Source organism: Eubalaena glacialis, chromosome X, assembly GCF_028564815.1.
Source record: "Eubalaena glacialis isolate mEubGla1 chromosome X, mEubGla1.1.hap2.+ XY, whole genome shotgun sequence".
NCBI classification, from domain to species: domain Eukaryota; kingdom Metazoa; phylum Chordata; class Mammalia; order Artiodactyla; family Balaenidae; genus Eubalaena; species Eubalaena glacialis.
The window spans coordinates 126,212,323-126,232,895 of record NC_083736.1 but is presented as its reverse complement, the minus strand read 5'-3'; the positions used below and the strand labels follow the sequence as shown (position 1 = coordinate 126,232,895).

At 37.4% G+C, this 20,573-nt stretch overlaps 1 protein-coding gene across 2 annotated transcripts in view; it reads left to right on the top strand.

Annotated features, from left to right (window-relative positions):
* Positions 1 to 20,573, top strand: part of ATP11C (ATPase phospholipid transporting 11C) — a 164,755-nt gene that overhangs the window by 70,824 nt on the left and 73,358 nt on the right. For both annotated transcript variants that reach the window (XM_061179541.1, XM_061179540.1), the window contains exons 2-5: positions 1,532 to 1,651; positions 9,181 to 9,270; positions 10,042 to 10,122; positions 11,944 to 12,051. In XM_061179541.1, the coding sequence (XP_061035524.1) occupies positions 1,532 to 1,651; positions 9,181 to 9,270; positions 10,042 to 10,122; positions 11,944 to 12,051 (399 nt within the window). The remainder of the gene's footprint in view (positions 1 to 1,531; positions 1,652 to 9,180; positions 9,271 to 10,041; positions 10,123 to 11,943; positions 12,052 to 20,573) is intronic.

Here is a 20,573-nt window from a genome sequence, read left to right as displayed (position 1 = left end):
CCATTCTGGTAAAGGTATTGTTTACTGGTTTCCAGGAACTGTTTGAAAATTTACCTGTTAATCACTGACCCTTAGCATGCGAAGGACCTGGTACAATCAGTTGTTCTAATGCCCTGTCTTGGGGCAGGCAGGTAAATAGCTAAGTTGTCCAGCATTGATAACTTACTGACTTTTTCCAGATTGCCATAGATTGAATGCTCCCTTAGCACATGCCAGGGTGGATTTCCAGAAGTTATCCTTTATATACAGGCTAAATCTCTCCTACTTCAATTTATCTCAGTTACTTTTCCATTGATTCCCTGTGGATTTTGGGGGCAATACCCCACTAAATAATTATTTAATAAGCTTAAAATGACAATGATGAGGCAAGAGGTCTTACCTGTATTTTAGGGTAATTCTTGTTCTTTTAATCTGAAAAATTATTTTCCCTATATCTATGTGAGGTACAAAAATTCAGACTGGAATACATCCAAACATAGACATTTGGAGAACTTTGCAACCTCTAAGTAGTCTTGCTTAAAATGATTATTTTGGGAGTAGAGAGTAGTTGTATCTTTGACCTTTAAATAGATCATTGAAGGGAAATCTTTGTGGCTACATACTTTAAAACATTTTAGGTTGGAAATTATAATTATCTTTTTTTAAAAAAATAATGGAAATATATAAGTGGATATTGGTTTTTATCATACTTCCTTTTACTTAAAAAAATGGTTGTCTCAAACGTGATAAAATAGTACCATCAAAAGAGACTATCCCAGATTTATATAAGAAGGTCTATTATCCTGATTTAAGATAAGAAAACAGTGACGCCTCAGTGAAATAAAAGGATGAGGTAAAAATGGAGCTCAACCTTGCGACTTCTAGATTCAATGAACCTCTTTTTTAAAAATATAAAAGGGGCGTTAGAGCTGTATTGTGTGAAATGGGACTTTTTGACAGTAGGCTCTGAGAGATCACAGAAGAATGTCTTTCCTTGTCAAACCAAAGAATTACAACTTTTCTTTGTAGAAATAGTTGATCATTCCATTCATAGAGGCAGCCATTCTATTCAGTATATTCCTGTGTATTTATAAGCAATTATTTTGTGTTTAGAGCATTCTGCTGTCTAGTATGGAAATTGACAAAGGTTGTCCTCAATAGTTGTTGTATAATAAAATAAATATTCCCAATCTGACCTTTCCTAAGTTAGTATGTTGCTGGGATAGTGATGGTTGAGACTCTGTGGATGAAAGAAAAATGACTGGCAGTAAAAATACTGTTTCTCTAGGATACTTACTTCAATTTAAACATTTAGAATTGCAACGTTGGCCTCAGAGCAGTTGGCTCAAACAAAACTTTTACTAATAATCTTCACTAAGTCAGCAACTAAGAGCTTAGTGGAGTTTGAATTTCCTAACAAGGTTTTCTCCTCTCCCCCTACTACTCTCTCTCTCTAGACAATAGCCAAACATGTTAAGACAAGAATTCTGAGCTTGGTAGAAGCATGGAGAAATGTGATGAAAAACTGACTTTTCCTCTTTCTCTTGGTCAGTGTGCTGGAGAAGAGAAACGAGTTGGTACACGCACAGTATTTGTTGGCAATCATCCAGTTTCAGAAACAGAAGCATACATTGCACAAAAATTTTGTGATAATAGAATAGTCTCATCTAAGGTAAGTTGTTTTTTAACTCAATAGATGTTCATATAGTGAGCCAGATAATACTTATTTTTATATTTGCTGGAAGCTGGTACATTTATATATGCATACCTGGATGTGCACTTATACCAATCATAGACGAACTGTGGTAATTATTCCACCAAAAGGCAGTTTTTTTAATTTAATTTATTTACTTATTTATGGCTGTGTTGGGTCCTCGTTTCTGTGTGAGGGCTTTCTCTAGTTGTGGCAAGCGGGGGCCACTCTTCATCGCGGTGCGCGGGCCTCTCACTATCATGGCCTCTCTTGTTGCGGAGCACAAGCTCCAGACGCGCAGGCTCAGTAATTGTGGCTCACAGGCCCAGTTGCTCCGCGGCATGTGGGATCTTCCCAGACCAGGGCTCGAACCCGTGTCCCCTGCATTGGCAGGCAGATTCTCAACCACTGCACCACCAGGGAAGCCCAAGGCAGTTTTTTTAAAAGCATCACTTTGTCTTGTTACAGCTGAAAGATCATTTACTTGCCCTCCACTATGATTCACATTGCCTGTTGATTATATGTATGACTTTAAGTCTTAAAGTGTGCTAAAAGTGGAATTATTTACTTGCCCAGAGCTTTCTGAATTGCCCTTAAGTGGACGGACTGGGTTGTAAATAATTTACATTCTTCTGGAGGGTGTTATCTTAGAATGACATTTGTGTCTCTTTCTATTCCATTGCAGAGCTTCTCAAGTACACTCCTGGGTCCTAACGGGTACATTCTGTTCTGTACACTGCTTAAACAGTTAAGGGTTCACTCTAGCTGTGTTACCATTTGAATAATCATCTTACTTTAGCACTGTGTAATACTAAAAGGAGTGGCCTGAAAGTCTGAAGACCTGTTTAAATCCTGGCCTGATCATTTACTAGCTGTGCGACTTTGGCCAAATTAATCTCTCAGTCTGAATGTCCTCATTAGTGAAATAGAGCTTAAGTGATAGCGTTCTTTATAGATCCTAGTACCCAGTAGTCATCATTCTACAAGTATTAGTTTGCTTATCTTTACCTTTGACTGACTAGGTTAGGTGCTAGGTGCTAGATTGCTGGCCCACTGCTATCTCTTATAGCATGGCACAGATCTTGATAATTTTCCTCACTTCCTAATGCAACTTGGTAAGGTAGATCTCACATGTTGGTGACAGTTGGTTCACTGCATGTTGGCAAACAGCGAGGACCTGAAACACAAAATTATGCCCTTCCTTTGCAAACTTAACATTTTGGTCTTCAAACGTACATGTGATTTCTCTTTGGGTAGTGATATAATACAGACACGGGGAGGGGGAAGGGTAAACTGGGACAAAGTGAGAGAGTTGTATGGGCATATATACACTACCAAATGTAAAATAGATAGCTAGTGGGAAGCAGCCGCATAGCACAGGGAGATCAGCTCAGTGCTTTGTGACCACCTAGAGGAGTGGGATAGGGAGGGTGGGAGGGAGACGCAAGAGGGAGGAGACATGGGGATATATGTATATGTATAGCTGATTCACTTTGTTATAAAGCAGAAACTAACGCACCATTGTAAAGCAATTATACTCCAATAAAGATGTTAAAAAAAAATACAGACAGATTATGCTTAGCTGGGAGAGTAACATGTAAAATGCGGACAGAATGAATGAAAACTATATTGCCTAATGAGCAGATCTGTTGGGCTATAGAACACTGAGTGTATTTGGATAAAATGTCTGTTTCCTGTTAATCTTTAACCTTATGGCAGAAATTTATCCTCAGCTAGAAGTTTCCATACCTGTGCCCAAGATAGTGAATAGTTCTTTCACTGAAAATTGTGACTCACCCTGTAGTATTCAAGAAAACAATCAATAGTAGTCCTTTGGCTCAGAATCATAGACTTATAGAACTGAAACATCATAAGAGAGCCTCTTGTTCAACTCGCTGATTTTACAGATGGAGAAAGCAAACCCACAGAAATTAAGTTAGTGACATGGTCACGAAGCAGAGTTAGTGATAAAGCCAGGGGCAGAACTGCTTTATAAGGTCTAGTGGCTCTGAATAAAGAGCTGTTTTCACATCGTTTTGCAATTTGGGCTCCTCCCTCAGTTTTCTCTCTCCTTTTGTATCAAGTGAAATATAAAATACTTTCTAGGGGATTATTGTTTCCTATAGTGTTTTATGGGGAAGATGGTAAAGTGACACACCGATAGTAAAGTGACTTTTCACTGAACTAGTGATAATTGATTTGTTGTAATATACCATGAATTTTTACATATTAAAAGAACATGTAAGACTCAGTTAATTCTCAACTCTTTTTGTTTAATAGAATATTTAATAGAATAGAATATTTTTCATATTTTATTTAACTTCAGTTTTGCCAATACGCAAAACAACGCAATAGGATATTTTTTTAAATAGTCGGGAATTCATGGGCAAATATAAATTATTTCTAAACAGATCTGCATATACAGTATACATGTATGTGTTTTAGAAACCAGAATAAAGAAGTGAACGTTTCTACATTGATCGACTAACACATCTCTTTTTTCTCTGTAAATATTTTATATTTACAGTTTGTCTAGTTAACTGCTTATTAACTGATCTATTTTTCATAACAGCTCTAGAGCAGAAAAAGAGGAATTGACAGTATACTAACTTCACAGAAAGAATGAAATTTTAGTACAATGAATAGTTATAAGAAAACAGCGTATAGTGTAGTGGTAAAGAGCTTTACCCTTACAGACAGAAGACCTGGGTTTGAAGTTAAAGTGAGTCATATAACCTTCCTGTGTCCCAATTTTCTTATCTGTAAAATGGGGGTATTAACTACTTAGCTCATAGGATTGTGATAAGACTGAAGTAAAGTAATCCACAGAAAGCATTTAAGCACTGTGCTTGGCATGTAGTAACAACTCAGTAGATGGTAGCTGCTATTGTTATTTATGTTTCTGTGATTATTATTATTATTACTGCAGTCCTGAGCAGTACTATTGATTTCCTCAGTCCCCTGTGTTCAAATGTGTGGAGTGATCTCTCTTGAAAAGAGGCCTTCAGGTCCAGTCTGGAGAGAAAAAGAGTTTCATAATTTGACTTTGTCTTCCTCACATTGCCCTTTGGCTGATTGTATTTGCACCAGAATCTTTTAATTGAGGAAATGTGTAATTTATAGAATATGTTAGCTGCCTTCCAACTATGTAGCAAGTGTTGATTTCCTTTCTAAACCATTCAGTAATAAAAATAACTTTCTCTTAATTGGGTGCTTTTTGTTTGTTTGTCTACAAATGACATCAGTAATGTAATATCATTGGTAATAAGTCCTGTTAATACGAGGAACACTGAAGATAAATACTTTGATAAAAATTTGTTTTTATTTACTTATAAAATTAGTGTCCTTTTCTTCTTTTGGGAACACAAACACTTTCTTTAGAAAAACTTGCTCTCTTTGGCCTTCCTACTTTAGAACACTCTGCAGGGACTTTGGGAATCATCAGAATTTTATAGCTGGTACAAAACTTGGAAATCCCCTTCTGTAGCAAAAGGAGCTAGATCTTTAAGATCTTTAGCTTCCATCATATTTCTCTGTTCTACATTTTTTTTCCTTTAAAAATCCTGAGCCTCATCTTGAAGGCCCTTCAGTGGGATAAGAATCAGGGAGCTCCACCTAGCTCTTTGAAGCTATGCCCAAGGTTAAACTTACTCCTATGTGAAAGAATGTCTTAAAGTTTCAAGCCTAAAATTACACTACCATTTTCCCTCATTTTAAAAGTCAGAACCATCAGTAGAATTTATTAGACATGTCTTTGCATCTTATCGAACTCCCTGAAGGTGCCTTTTTAGCTAAAGTTACTAAATCCTAATGCAGTACTGTCTTGGTAACTCCTTTTGCTGTTCTAAATTTATGCTAGAAAGAGTGATACTTTAAAAATGAGAAAGTTCTGCTTGACATCGGTAATGAAAATGGAAGTAGACTGCTGTGATGCTCAAAATTGGATTTAATGCCTACATCAAGGAGAGTTGATAATAAAGTGGATACAGTCATTTAGCAAAGTGAACAGTTATTCAAGCTACAGCTCTGCTTACTTACAACCGGGTGCTTATTTACAACTAATCTTCAAGTTTACAGATTTTGTTCCATCACGTCCAAATCCCAGTAGTTAGAAAAGTCAGTGCTCCTTCTGCTAGCCCCTTCACAACTGATTGTTAACTTTGTTATTTTAAATAGTTACTACTTTGTTTTTTAGCTGCTCCCCTGTTTTCTTGTGATACACAGAAATATTAGAACAAGTTATTTGGAGCTTTAGCTTCCCCATCAGCATTTTTAAGGCTAAATTGGAAAATTTTTGGACTTTGGGTACAAACAAGTAATGTTCTAAAGCCTCCTTTTGTTTAAATTTTTCAATTTAATAGACTTTCAAAACTGAGGTCCATTTCATACTCCCTCCTTTAAATTAGGAAAGTTATTTATCAAAGTTATATGGTTTTGATTTCAAATTAAATTAGGTGATAGATGTGTGAGGGGGTGACCCACAGTTTTTTCACATCAGAGGCCACATTTGTGTACCAATTATTTAATTCACTATAGAGAAGATGAAAAAATGCATTGCATATACTTGGAAAGCTGGCATTTTTCTGTAGAAACTTTTAAAACATGTTCTAAATGTCACGGTTGCTTTTTAAGTTTATGGTTGCACATTAAGATAGTATAGAAATCCACTTACTGACTTCTCTGAGCAAGAACTGACTTATGACCAAAAAAAAATCTCCATTTTCATCATTGTGTATGAAACAAATGCTGTAAACATCTTATTCCTGTGAGTTAACATTGTTTTTGGTTTGTAGCAACTGACTAAGTCTGAGAGTCCACTTTTTAGGTAAACAAGTCAATTTGAACTTGGTAACTTGGTATTAATGTGGCTTTAATTCAATTTCAGTTTTAATTAGAAAACTCTTTTCTTAGTCTGCATCTAGACTAAAGTTCATTCTTTATCTCACAAACAGTGGGAAATAAATGAAGCTTTTAGGCAGGGAGAGGTCATGTGAACAGAACCACATTTTGAAAAGGTCATTCTCATTGCTTTGTGGAAAATGGAATGGAAGGGAACAAAAGTGGAGGCAAGGAGTCCATTTAGGAGGCCAGTGCAGTAATCCAGGTAAGAGATGATGGCTTGGACAACGGTGGTAGCAAATACGGAAAGATGTCCCAGAGATATATAGGAAGCAAAAATAGCAGGACTGGTAAGGAATTTCTTGTAACCGGTGGTTCAAGGTGTCTTCCAAGTATCTGAATAACATGGCTGAGTAGATGTTCTTGTCATTCACTGAAATAGGACATCCTGAAAGAGAACTAGATTTGAGGAACAGAGAGAGGATCATGGGTTCAATCTCCTTTTACATGGCTCTGTGCCTTCTTGCATTGGGTTCTTTACCACGTAAACTCCCTCTAATCTTTCAAGGCTCAGTTCAGAAGTCACCTGCTCTTTGAAGCCTTCTCAAGCTTCTCCTGGGTAGGAAAAAAATCATAACTTCTACTGTATCCCCATAGCATTTTGCTCATGCTAGTTTTATGACATTTACCACATTAAATTGAGTGAATACATGATTGTCCTTTTGACTATAACATAAATTCCTTCTGGGTAGAAAAGCCATACCTTGATCTTTATTGTACCTGCTAAAATCTTTGTTATCTGGACCACTGCCTGGCACACAGTAGGTGCTTGCTGAATTGAACTGAAATGCACTGCATACCAAGTGGGATGACTCTTGTGAGCATAATCTAGTTCTAGTTTTATTAGAAAACTGCATTGAAATAATGTATGCTATATTGCCTTTGTATTATAATAAAGAGATGAGAGGTTGAATTTGCTTTTTAGTTAGAGCAGTGGAGGAAATAGCCAAAACACAGGTTTTAATCAAAATTTCTTGTATGCCTTCTACATGCTGAACACTGTTGTAGGCACAGAAGGGAAGTGATCTTATGATATGTATGATATGCTCCCTGACCTCTTAGCAGTTCATGACCTGATATAGGAAAGAAGAGGGCATGTTGCAATAGTTTCCTATACAGAGAATAACCAGAGTTCCTCAAGGAAGCAGTTCCTTTAGTGAAACACAGGTAAACAAACAGTGGGGGCCTGGAAACAGCAACAAAAAATGTTCTCTTTCAATGTGTTAACACCCCACAGAGGACTCTAACAGTCCCTAATGTTTGTTTGTTTAATTAAAACCCCTTTACTTAAGGAACAGAAGGTCAACAAGCTAGAAGCTCAGCTGTTAGCCTGTTGTTGGAGTTTAGTTTGTTGTTTTAGAAAATTGACCTTCAGTTATGGGGACAGTTAAGTGCTGATCTGAACTACAGCAGCTTCAAAGTGACTGGATCTGTGGTTTTGATCCCTTTTATTTTTGGTCACAAGCTGCCTTGGGAATCTGAAAACTGTGGACTCTCTTCTCCCAAGTGATACACATCCACAAACAATTATGCACTTCATTTTGAATGGGCTTCCCTGAGGCACTTCTGTGAACCCTGGGGGAAGAACCTTCTAGGTTAGCGGAACCTTGAGCCCATACACCTTTTAAAGAGAGGTTAGTAGTAAATCCCCATCTGTCGTATCATGCTCTACAACTTTGGCTTTTTCAGTCACCTTACCTAATATAATGGACATTTTCTCACATATGGAAACCATTCAAGTATAAATTTAGATCTTTAGGTTAAGAAACATTTCTTTCTTTCTGGTTTCTGGTCTTCTTTATTAAGGCATCTAGAAAATCCAACTTCTGGTGATTTTAAAATTACCTAGTCCTTGAGCTTAAGGTATCAGTGAGAAGGTCTTTGTGATTTGACAGATGGCCCAAGAGTTTTCTCCACCTGCCCATGTACAATTTAGCATTGAAACCTTTACCTATTACCAGTTACCAAAGCGCAGGGTGGTGTGTTGTTGATTAAAATGAAAGCCCTCTATAACCCAAGGTTATGTGTACACCTCAGCTGTCACAGAGGCGGGAAGCGGTGATAGGGACAGAATTATACTTGTGATGATGATCAAGATTCCAGAGGTTAGCTCAGCCAAAGGAATTAATTAAATTAGTACATTCACTCATCCAACTAATTTATTGTCTACTTTATGTCAGGCATTGTGCTAGGTGTTGGAGAAAAAGTAATAAAAAGACAGATGAGGTCTGCCCTTATAGATCTCATTGCCTATTGAGGGAGGAACTTTAATTAAATTATGCACACATATAATTATTCACTGAAACGAGTGTTATCAGAGAAGTATAGGATGATATGAGAGCAGATAACAGGGAACCTAATTTAGATCGGGTCGGGGAAAGCAAAGCTGTGGGACTAGATGGCCCAGTTGGAATGCTCCAAGTGAAAACTTCACTCCTGAAAAGAATGTTTATATACTCTACCTCTAAGTACACGCTTATTCATATGTATGAGGTTTGGGTTTTAACATGCTTTCAAAGTGTTGTGATAATTTGGAATCATGAGTCATTATTCTTAGTATTTTTCAAGTTTCCTTTCTAATAATCTTTTTTTTTCTTCTCCCCTTACAGTATACACTTTGGAATTTCCTCCCAAAGAATCTGTTTGAACAGTTTAGAAGAATTGCAAATTTTTATTTTCTCATCATTTTCCTTGTACAGGTAAGAGCTCCATTAGAAACTTAATTTCCTTAACCAAGTTTCAATCCATTTCTAACCTTAAAATGCCCTGTGATTAAAAAGTTGTTTCAGGGCTTATTATAATAAGACTTGTTAAAGTACTAATATTATATTTTAAGATATATATGATTTTACATATTTCTAAAGTAGCTCTTTTACTAGAAAACTCTAGTAAAACATCTAGACTAGTCTGCATCTCATACCACATGCTCTCTTGCCACTGGCTTCCTTTATTTTCTTACAGGTGCCACATGCCCTCCTACCGTAGAGACTTGCTATACACCCTTCACTGCACCTGGAAGGCCCTCCCTTCCATCTAGTTAACTTCTGTTTACTCTTCAAATCTCAGTGTCTCACTTGTTTTAATGTCTGGTTTTCACTGTAAGCTGCCAGCTCTATGAGGGCAGGGACTTTTCTCCATCTTGTTTAAAATAAAGCAACATCTCTAGAGCCTGGCTGATAATAGCACAGAGGCTGACAGAATGGTGCTCAACAAATAGATGGTAAATGAATGGATGTATTTCAGTCAAGGGGTTAGTTCAAGGTGGGATGAAAACTAAGCCTAAATTTAGAACTATTTTCTTAAACTAACAGCTATGTGGATTGCTTTTGTTTTAATGAAAGTTAACATTCACCCTGCTACCGGAATATGTTTTGTCTGCCTTTCTGTCTGAAATGTTTGTAGCATGTAAGTGCTGCATATGAGTTAATGGCTTATTTTCATTTTACTTTCAATTTAATTTCTTTACCTAGGTCACAGTAGACACACCAACTAGCCCAGTTACCAGTGGACTTCCACTTTTCTTTGTTATAACTGTTACAGCCATCAAACAGGTAAATTTCTAATTTACAATTATACTTGCGTTTCAGTCCTGTCTGATTTGAATTTCATTGTCAAAGGTTCTTTTTCACATTTATATAGAGTGGGTATCCTTGATGAATTTAGTTTATATTTGGTTCTTATTGAAAACACATGAAAATGATTGTAAGGTGCATCTTTAATTTCTTTGCTCCTTTCCTCCTATTTGTGTGTGTGTGTGTGGGGGGGGAATATAACCCTAAAAGCAGAGTAAGTAGAAGGCGCAGCTCAGTGGGGAAGTGTGAGGTGAATTTTTAATGTGCATTACATTTTTCAATGTGCTATATCTGTCTGAAAAATTCCCATTCTTGTGGACTTTTTAAATTGCTGCCTATAGCAAAGAACTCAAGAGCATACTTGAGTTTCTTACTTTAATTTTGTTGTCTTTCCTGATGCTGCTGAAGGGGGCCGTGGGTAGAAGAGACTTTAATTCTTGTTTCTTGTCAAAGTTCATACCTGCCACGGTTTATGATAGTGCCTTTGAAAAATTCCTGATGAAATTGAAAATGGAAACAGGAAACTGGAGGTGAAGGGGTGGGTTAGCAGTGTTTATCATGTAATCGGAGAGTCCATAGGACCTGACAGGTTACAAGGATACTTTTAGACAGTACTTATCAAAAGTACTTTAAAAAGTATCCCCCAAAACTTCCCAACTGTTTGCTTAACAATATTGGGAACATGGTTATCTTCCTCTTGGGGTTATCTGGTCTTCTATCTTGCTTACCAGGAACTGCAAGAATATTTTATCAAGTGTTTGGTTGCTAAATAAAGACTTTTGGAATGTTATTTCCTTAGGCTGTTAGGATTATTTTCTTTAACATCATAGAATTTCTGGTTCCAAGAATAGCCTGTATGGTTTTCAAAAGCTCTTACTGATTCAGTTTACTCCCAGTACTAGTTCATGTTGGGGCCTTTCTTTCCTCACTGACATCACAGAAAGTACCATATGAAGTGATAGCCTAGCATTGCCATAAAGAAGGACAGAAGAGGAATGAATATATAGCAGCTGAGAAAAAAAGGGGAAGGCGAGCAAGAGATTTTTCACACAGTTAGATTTGAAAAGGTACACTCATTATTATAAAGAAAAAAAGCAAAGTGATGTAAAAAAAGGAGATCATGCTAAAACAAATGAACGTCCTCCATCCTTAGTTCTTTTGGCTTAAATTTACTCTAGACCAAAGGAAGCCCGAAGGAAAATGAACTCTGATTACTTCTAACTCTACAAAATGAACAACAATTTGTATTTTCTTTTGTCACCAAGTCAGTGGAGAAGTTTAACCGTCGTTCTCTAAAACAACAGTTTTAGATAGATACTGTTCCAAAATAATCCTCCTTGCCTTTTCTATTCTCTGTCCCTGGGGAGGAATTATATTTCCTCAGAGATGATCACTCCAACAGTCTACTATACAAGAACATATTTAAGTGATTCGGTCTATAAGAAAATAAAACTTTTTTCAAATTAAAGAGTAGAAAAAATTAACATTAACTTGAATAAGAGCAGAATTAGAAAAATAAATCATAGTCCTTCACAATTGAAGAATGCCTGTGTTTTTATTAATACTTATCTATAGAATGCAGGAACCTTTTAATGCAATAAAGCTATAAGGGATATTTTGAAAGCATATCTTAGTTTTTGCTGCAAAAATTTACAGTGTTGTCTCTTTAGCATTCTGAGTTGAAATTAATACTGTAAGTATAAATACCTGCTGGTGACTCATAGAGGGGGTTATAGAAATTTATTAACAATTTTACTACATTATGTGAGCTTGATTATGTCCTTATATTTATCCTTCTAGGGATATGAAGATTGGCTCAGGCACAGAGCTGACAATGAAGTCAACAAGAGCACTGTTTACATTATTGAAAATGCAAAGCGAGTGAGAAAAGAGAGTGAAAAAATCAAGGTATTAAGTTTTGTAGTTCATTCTTTTTTAAAATTACAGTAAGAACACATCATTTTAAAATGTACAATTCAGTGGCATTTCGTACATTCACAGTGCTATGCAACCATCAACACTGTCTAGTTCCAGAACATTTTCATCACCCGGAAAGGGAAACCCCCATAGCCATTAAGTAGTCATGCTGCATTCCTCCCTCACCCAGGCCCTGGCAACCACTGATCTCCTTTCTGTCTCTGTGGGTTTACCTATTCTAGATATTTCATATAAATGGAATCATATACTATGTGGCCTTTATGTCTGGCTTCTGTCACTTATTGTTATGTTCTTGAGGTTCATTCATGTTGTGGCATGTATCTGTACTTCATTCCTTTTGATGATTGAATAATACTCCATCATATAGCTACACCATATTTTGTTTATCCATTCATCAGTTGATGGACATTTTAGGTTTTTTCTACCTTTTGGCTATTAGGAATATTGGTAGTATGGATATTCATGTACAAGTTTTTGTTTGAACACCTGTTTTCCATTCTTTTGGGTATATACGTAGGAGTAGAATTGCTAGGTCATGTGGTGACTCTATGGTTAACTTTTTCATGAACCACCAAACTGTTTTCCGCAGCAGCTATATACCATTTTATATTCCACCAGCAACGTATGATAGTTCTAAGGTATTGTTATTTTTTAATATCTCAGGCAATTTAATTTTTTATCCAAATTAATCATTGTTTCATATTACCCAATAAGAGTCCTGTCAATAAAATTTTAGACTTGTCCACATCAAATAATATTTTTTGTTCCCAACAGATTTTATTTTAATTAATAGTAAGCTTTACTTTTTAGAGCAGTTTTAAGTTCACAACAAAATTGAACAGAAATTATGGAGTTGACATACACCCCTTTCTCCACACAGGTGCAACCTTCCTCATAATCATTATCCCCCACCAGAGTGGCATATTTGTTACAATCAATGAACCTCCAGTGGCACATCATTATAACCCAAAGTCCATAGTTTTGATTAGGGTTCACTCTTGGTGTTACATATTCAGTGAGTCTGAACAAATGTATAATGACCTATACACTATAGTATCATACAGAATCATTTCACTGCCCTAACCATCCTTTGTGCTCTGCCTATTCATCCCTCCCTCCAACCCTGGGTCACCACTCTTCTTTCTACTGTCTCCATAGTTTTGCCTTTTTTCATAGTGTCATGTAGTGAAAATCATACAGTATGTAGCTTTTTCAAATTGGCTTCTTTCACTTAGTAATATGCATTTAAGTTTCCTCCGTCTTTTCATGGCTTGATAGCTCATTTCTTTTTGCACTAAATAATATTTCTTTGTCTAGATGTACCAGTTTATTTATCCATTCAGTTACTGAAGGACATCTTGGGTGCTTCCATGTTTTGGCAATTACAAATAAAACTGCTGTAAACATCCATGTGCAGGTTTTTGTGTGGACATAAGATTTCAGTTCATTTTGGTAAATACCAAGTAGTGTGATTACTGGATCATATGGTAAGAGTATGTTTAGTTCACAAGAAACTTCCAGGCTGTCTCCAACATAGCTACCCATTTTGCATTCCCATAAACAGTGAATGAGAGTTCTGTTACTCCATATCCTGGCCAGCATTCGTTGTCAGTGTTCTGGATTTTGGCCATTCTGATGGGTGTATAGTGGTATCTCATTTTTGTCTTAATTTGCAATTCCCTAATGACATATGGTGTTGAACATATTTTCATATGCTTACTTGCCATTTGAATATCTTCTTTAATGAGGTATCTATTAGGTCTTTTGCCCATTTTTTTATCAGATTGTTCATTTTCATGTTGTTGAGTTTTAATAGTTTTTTTTTTTGGTATATTTTGGATAACAGTCCTTTATCAGATGGGTCTTTTACAAATATTTTATCCTAGTCTTAAGGTATTATTTATTTATTTTTATTTTTATTGTGTTATTGGGATAAAAAACACAATACTAAATTTACCATCTTAACCATTTTTAAAAATATTTATTTATTTATTTATTTATTTATTTATTTATTTATTTATTTATGGCTGCATTGGGTCTTTGTTGCTGCGTGTGGGCTTCTCATTGTGGTGGCTTCTCTTGCTGTGGAGCACGGGCTTTAGGCGCACGGGCTTCAGTAGTTGTGGCTCACTGGCTTAAGTAGTTGTGGCTCATGGGCTCTAGAGCCGCAGGCTCAGTAGTTGTGGCTCACGGGCTTAGTTGCTGCGCGGCATGTGGGATCTTCCTGGACCAGGGCTCGAACCGTGTCCCCTGCACTGGCAGGCGGATTCTTAACCACTGCGCCGGCAGAGAAGCCCTTAACCATTTTTTAAGTATACAATTCAGTAGTGTTAAGTATATTCACATTGTTGTACAGCAAACCTCTAGCCCTTGGTACACACTTTTCTATTTTCTGTTTCTATTACTTGGACTACTTTAGAGAGATACTTCCTGTGAGAGGGAACGTATGGTATCTGTCCTTTTCTGACTGGTTTATTTCGCTTAGCATAATGTCTTCAAGGTTCATTTATGTTGTGGCATATGACAGGATTTCCCCTTTTTTAAGGCTATGTAATACTCCATTGTATGTATATACCACACTTTCTTTATCAGTTAATCTGTTGATGGACGTTTGGCTTCCTTCTACCTCTTGGCCATGTGAATAATGCTGCAGTGAACACAGATATACAAATAACTTTTCAAGATCTTGCTTTGAATTATGTTAGATATATACCCAGAAGTAGAATTTCTGGATCGTATGGTAATTCTATTTTTAATTTGTGCAGGAACCTCCACACTGTTTTCCATAATGGATGCACCATTTTACGTTAGCGTCTAGACTACACAAGGGTTTCAACTTCTCCCTGTCCTCTTGAGCACTTGTTTTTTTCTGTTCTTTTGGTAGTGGGCGTCCTGATGGGTATGAAATGATACCTTGTTTTGGTTTGGATTTTCATTTCCCTAATGACTAGTGATGTTGAGCATCTTTTCATGTGCCTATTGGCTATTTATATATCTTCTTTGGAGAAATGTCTATTCAAGTCCTTTGCCCATTTTTTAATCAGGGTATTTGTTTGTTGTTGAGTTGTAGAAGTTGCTTATATTTTCTGGATATTAACCCCTCATCAGATATATGATTGGCAAATATTTTCTCCTATTCTGTAGGTTGCCTTTTCACTGTTGATTGTTTACTTTGGTCATGTATTCTCATTTTCTAATTTTGATCTTTGTCCTGTGCTTTTGGTGTCATGTCCAAGAAGTCATTGCCAAGTCCAATGTCCTGAAGCTTTTTCTCCATGTTCTTCTGGGAGTCTAATGGGTTCAGGTCTCACATTTAGGTCTTTCATTCATTTCAAGTTAATTTTTGTATATGATGTAAGAATCCAACTCTATTCATACTTTTGCATATAGATACCGATTTTTTCTAAAACCATTTGTTGAAGAGACTGTCATTTCCCTATTGAATGGTCTTGGCACCCTTGTTGAAAATCATTTGGCCCTATGTGCAAGAGTTTATTTCTCGGTTCTCTATTCATTGGCTTATGTATCTGCCTTTATGCCAGTCTTAATTTCTGTTGCTTTGTAGTATGTTTTGAAATCTGGGAATGTGAGACCTCCAAGTTTGTTCTTCCTTTTCAAGATTGTTTTGGCTACTCAGGGTCCCTTGAGATTTCATATGAATTTTAGGATTTTTTTTTCTATTTCTGAAACAAATGCCATTACATTTTGATAGGAAGTCCATTGAGTCGTAGATCACTTTGGAGAGTATAGCCTTTTTTTTTTAATTTTAATTTTTTAAATTTTTGGCTGCATTGGGTCTTTGTTGCTGTGTGCCGGCTTTCTCTTTTTATGGCAAGTGGCGGCTACTCTTCGTTGTGGTACGTGGGCTTCTCATTACGGAGGCTTCTCTTGTTGCGGAGCACGGGCTCTAGGCACGGGGGCTTCAGTAGTTGTGGTGTGCGGCTCAGTAGTTGTGGCATGCAGGCTCTAGAGCGCAGGCCTCAGTAGTTGTGGCACACTGGCTTAGTTGCTCCGCAGCATCTGGGATCTTCCCAGACCAGGGCTCAAACCTGTGTCCCCTGCATTGGCAGGTGGATTCTTAACCACTGCGCCCCTTGGATAGTGTAAACATTTTAACAGTATTAAGTCTTTCAATCCATGAACATGAAATGTCTTTCCATTTATTTGTATTATCTTTGATTTCTTTTAGCAGTGCTTTTGTAACTTTCAGTGTACAACTCTTTAACTTCTTTGTTTGAGTTTCTTCCTAAGAATTTTATCATTTTTGATGCTATTGTAAATGATATTCTTAATTTCCTTTTTGGACTGGTCATTGTCAGTATATAGACATGCATCTGATTTTTGAGTATTGATTTTATATCCTGCAACTTTGCTGAATTCGTTTGTTCTAACTTTTCTTTTGTTGGTGGAATCTTTAGGTTTTATATATAATATGTCATCTGCAAACCAGGATAATTTTACTTCTTTTCCAGTTTGTATACCTTTTTTGTTTCTTGTCTAATTGTTGCATCTAGAACTTCCAGTACAGTGATCAATGGTAGTGCTGGAGTAGACATCCTTCCTTTGTTTCTGATTTTAGAGGTAAAGCTTTCAGTCTTTCCCCATTGAGTATGATGTTAGCTGTGGACTTTTATTATGTTGAGGTCATTTCCTTCTCTTCCTATTTTATTAAGTGTTTTTATCATGAAAGGGTGTTTTGTTTTGTTTTGTTATTTTATTTTTTTATTTTTGGCTGCGTTGGGTCTTCGTTGCTGCGCGCGGGCTTTCTCTAGTTGTGGCGAGCGGGGGCTACTCTTCATTGCGGTGTGCGGGCTTCTCTTGTTGCGGAGCACAGGCTCTAGGCTCATGGGCTTCAGTAGTTGTGGCACGCGGGCTCTAGAGCGCAGGCTCAGTAGTTGTGGCGCACGGGCTTAGTTGCTCCATGGCATGTGGGATCTTCCTGGACCAGGGCTCGAACCCGTGTCCCCTGCATTGGCAGGTGGATTCTTAACCACTGCGCCACCAGGAAAGCCCATGAAAGGGTGTTGAATTACGCCAAATGCCTTTTCTGCATTGATTGAGATGATCATGCAACACGTTGTTTATGTGTTGCATTACATTGATTGATCTTCATATATATATCCTTGGATCCCAATGATAAATCCCATTTGGTCATGGTGTATGATCATTTTAATGTGCTGTTGATTTTGATTTGGTAGTATTTTAAGATTTTTTGTATCAGTATTCGTTGAGGAAATTGGTCTGTAGTTTTCTTGTAGTGTCTTTTTCTGGTGATGGTATCAGGGTAATGCTGGCCTCATAGAATAAGTTTGGGGTTGTTCCCCCCTCTTTGATTCTTTAGAAGAATTGGGAAGAATTGTTATTTCTTCTTTAAATGCTTGGTAGAATTCTCCAGTGAAGTCATCTGATCCTGGGCTTTTCTTCTGTTTTTGCCTGGGCTTTTCTTCTGTTTTTGATTCCTGCTTCAATCTTCTCATTAGTTTTGGATCTACTCAGATTTTTTATTTCTTCGTGATTCAGTTTTAGTAGGTTGTATGTTTCTAGGTATTTATCTATTGTCATATAATTGTAGTAGTCTCTTATAATCCTTTTTATTTCTCTGCCATCAGTTGTGATGTCTTCTCTTTCATTAGCTGTTTGCGTCTCTCTTTTTTTCTTAGTCTAGCTAAGGGTTTGTCAATTTTGTTAATCTTCTAATTTTGTTAGTCTTCCAAAATTGTTTGTCAATTTTGTATTATTTTTAAAAGAATGTTTCTATATGAATATGGATTAAATTATAGAACCTAATGAAAATCAAATCCTCCAGAACAAGGGAACAAGATGTATGGAACAAAAAGAGAAGAAGGTAGGTGAAAATACCATTCCAGAATGATTCAGGGCTGTGGTATGAATTCATGCAAAATAATACTCTCCTCCCTATACTTTTATCAAGTATTATCACTGCTGAATTATTTATTAAATACCCGGAATTCCAGGCATAAGTTGTCCATATCCCCAGCAATAAGTAAATTGTCTTGCATCTTCTTGTAGTAATGATGGGAGGAAGGCTACAGAGTGGGAGGGTTACCCAAGTTTGACATAAAATGTCTTTCTTCCACTCTTTTTTCTTTTCTCTGTTCTCTGCATCCCAGAGGGGAGGACCTTGTGATGAACTAGAGTGGTTAGGATCTGAAGTTTCCAAACCAGTCGTAGAAACTCAGCTTTTTGTTCACATAAGAACCAAAGGCAGCATAAATGATTCATAGCATTAAATCTGTTGCTCCCAGGGCATGAAGTAAAATTGCAAAGCAAGTAAAAGTCTCCCACAACTCTCCTTTTCTCTCCTTTCCTCTTTCTGTTTTTGCTGTCACCCCCACTGCCTTAGAAGGACCCCCATCTTCCAACTTTCCTCACCAGGCTACTTTTCCTTGAGGCTGACCTCAACCAGGTATAATCTGAATTACATGAGTTGATGCTGTTGTGTGAAATGCTATTTGATTGAGCCCTTTCTGGAGTATTTGTGTGTGGAAAGAGATGCCTATAAACTAAAAGTGTCCAAGTGTTTGATTGCTTGGCTGGGGAGTGTGGGGACTCTTGTTAAGCAGGAGAGTGACTTATTCTGTATCCTCAGTGCATTGGGAATTTTTTGAAGGGTTTTTCAAAGCTAGGGGGTGACTTGATCTTACTTTTTAAGAAAAGACAACTCTGGAGAGTGAGCACAGTAGAGGCATGAGCAAAAGTAGAATGAGGGAAACCCGTTAGGTGGCTACTGCCGTAGTATAAGCAGATGATGATAAGAGCTTATATTAGAATGATAGTAGAAGAGATAATAACAGTAAAAATAGTTGTTAACATTTATATGTTACATAAATATGCCAGGCACTCCCTTTTACATTCTATTAACTCATTTAATCCTTACTTTACAACAGTCCTATGAAATAGGTACTTTTGTTATCCCCTCTTTACAAATGATGAAACTGAGGCATAGGGTAGTTAAGAAACTTGTCCACAACTAGTAAGTGGGAAAGCTGGGATTTGAACTGAAGCAAGTCTGGGTATGGCATCCATGCTCGTAAGCACAACTTTGTCCCTCTTGTCTCGTGATCAAAATAAATGTATGTATTCAGGATGTTTTTTGGAGGTAAAGTGTGGACTTACTGATGTATTCCATGTAGGGAGGGAGAAAAAGAGCAAAATAGAATAAAGATAGCCTCCTTGATTTTGGCCTGAGCAACTAGGTGCATTAAATAGTGCTATTAAACAAAATGCTGGTGCTAGGGGCTTCCCTGGTGGCGCAGTGGTTAAGAATCCGCCTGCCAGTGCAGGAGACATGGGTTCGAGCCCTGGTCCGGGAAGATCCCACATGCCGCAGAGCAACTAAGCCCGTGCGCCACAACTACTGAGCCTGAACTCTAGAGCCCGCGTGCCACAACTACTGAAGCCTGTGCGCCTAGAGCCCGTGCTCCGCAACAAGAGAAGCCACCGCAATGAGAACCCTGCGCGCCACAAGAAAAAGCAGCCCGCACTCGACGCAACTAAAGAAAGCCCGCGTGCAGCAACGAAGACCCAACACAGCCCAAAATTAATTAATTTTTTAAAAATGCTGGTGCTATTAAATAAGCTGGAGAAGAATAGGTTTGGGGGAAAAGGTGGGGGTGAAGGGAAATCAGGAATTCAGCTTGGGCCATGTTAATTTTTTTTTTTAATATTTATTTGTTTGTCTGCACTGGGTCTTAATTGCGGCACGCGGGATCTTCGTTGCCACGTGTGGGATATTCGTTGTGGTATGCGGGATCTAATTCTCTGATCAGGGATCAATCCTGGCCCCCCTGCATTGCGAGCACAGAGTCTTAACCACTGGACCACCAGGGAAGTCCCAGGCCATGTTAATTTTGAGATTCCTATTAGACAGCCAGATGGAATTGTCAAGCCTGGAGCTCAGAGATGTTTTAGGTGGATATAGAAATTTGGATGGAATCACATAAAACACAGAGAAGAGAAACAGGCCTTGAGGAGTTCCAATGGAAAAACACAGGTATTTATAAGGGAAGGAGTATGGGTTTTGGCATTAGAAATATTGGAAGAGTTTCTTCAGGTTTACTGATTATTTCCTTTGTATCCAGTATGCTTATAAGCCCATTGAAGGAAATCCTTACCTCTGATATCATGTTTTTCATTTCTAACTTTTCCAATTGCCTTTTTTTGGGAGTTTTCATATTTATGCCCAAATTCCTCATCTGCATGTGTATGTTGTCTACCTTTTCCAGTAAATAGTTTAATATCTTAATCATAGCTATTTTTCTATCCCTGTTTCATAATTCCAAAATCTGAGTATTTCTTTTTTTTTTTTTTTTTAATTTATTTTATGTATTGATTTTTGGCTGTGTTGGGTCTTCGTTGCTGCGCGCAGGCTTTCTCTAGTTGCGGCGAGCGGGGTCTACTCTTTGTTGCGGTGCGTGGGCTTCTCATTGTGGTGGCTTCTCTTGTTGTGGAGCACGGGCTCTAGGCACGCG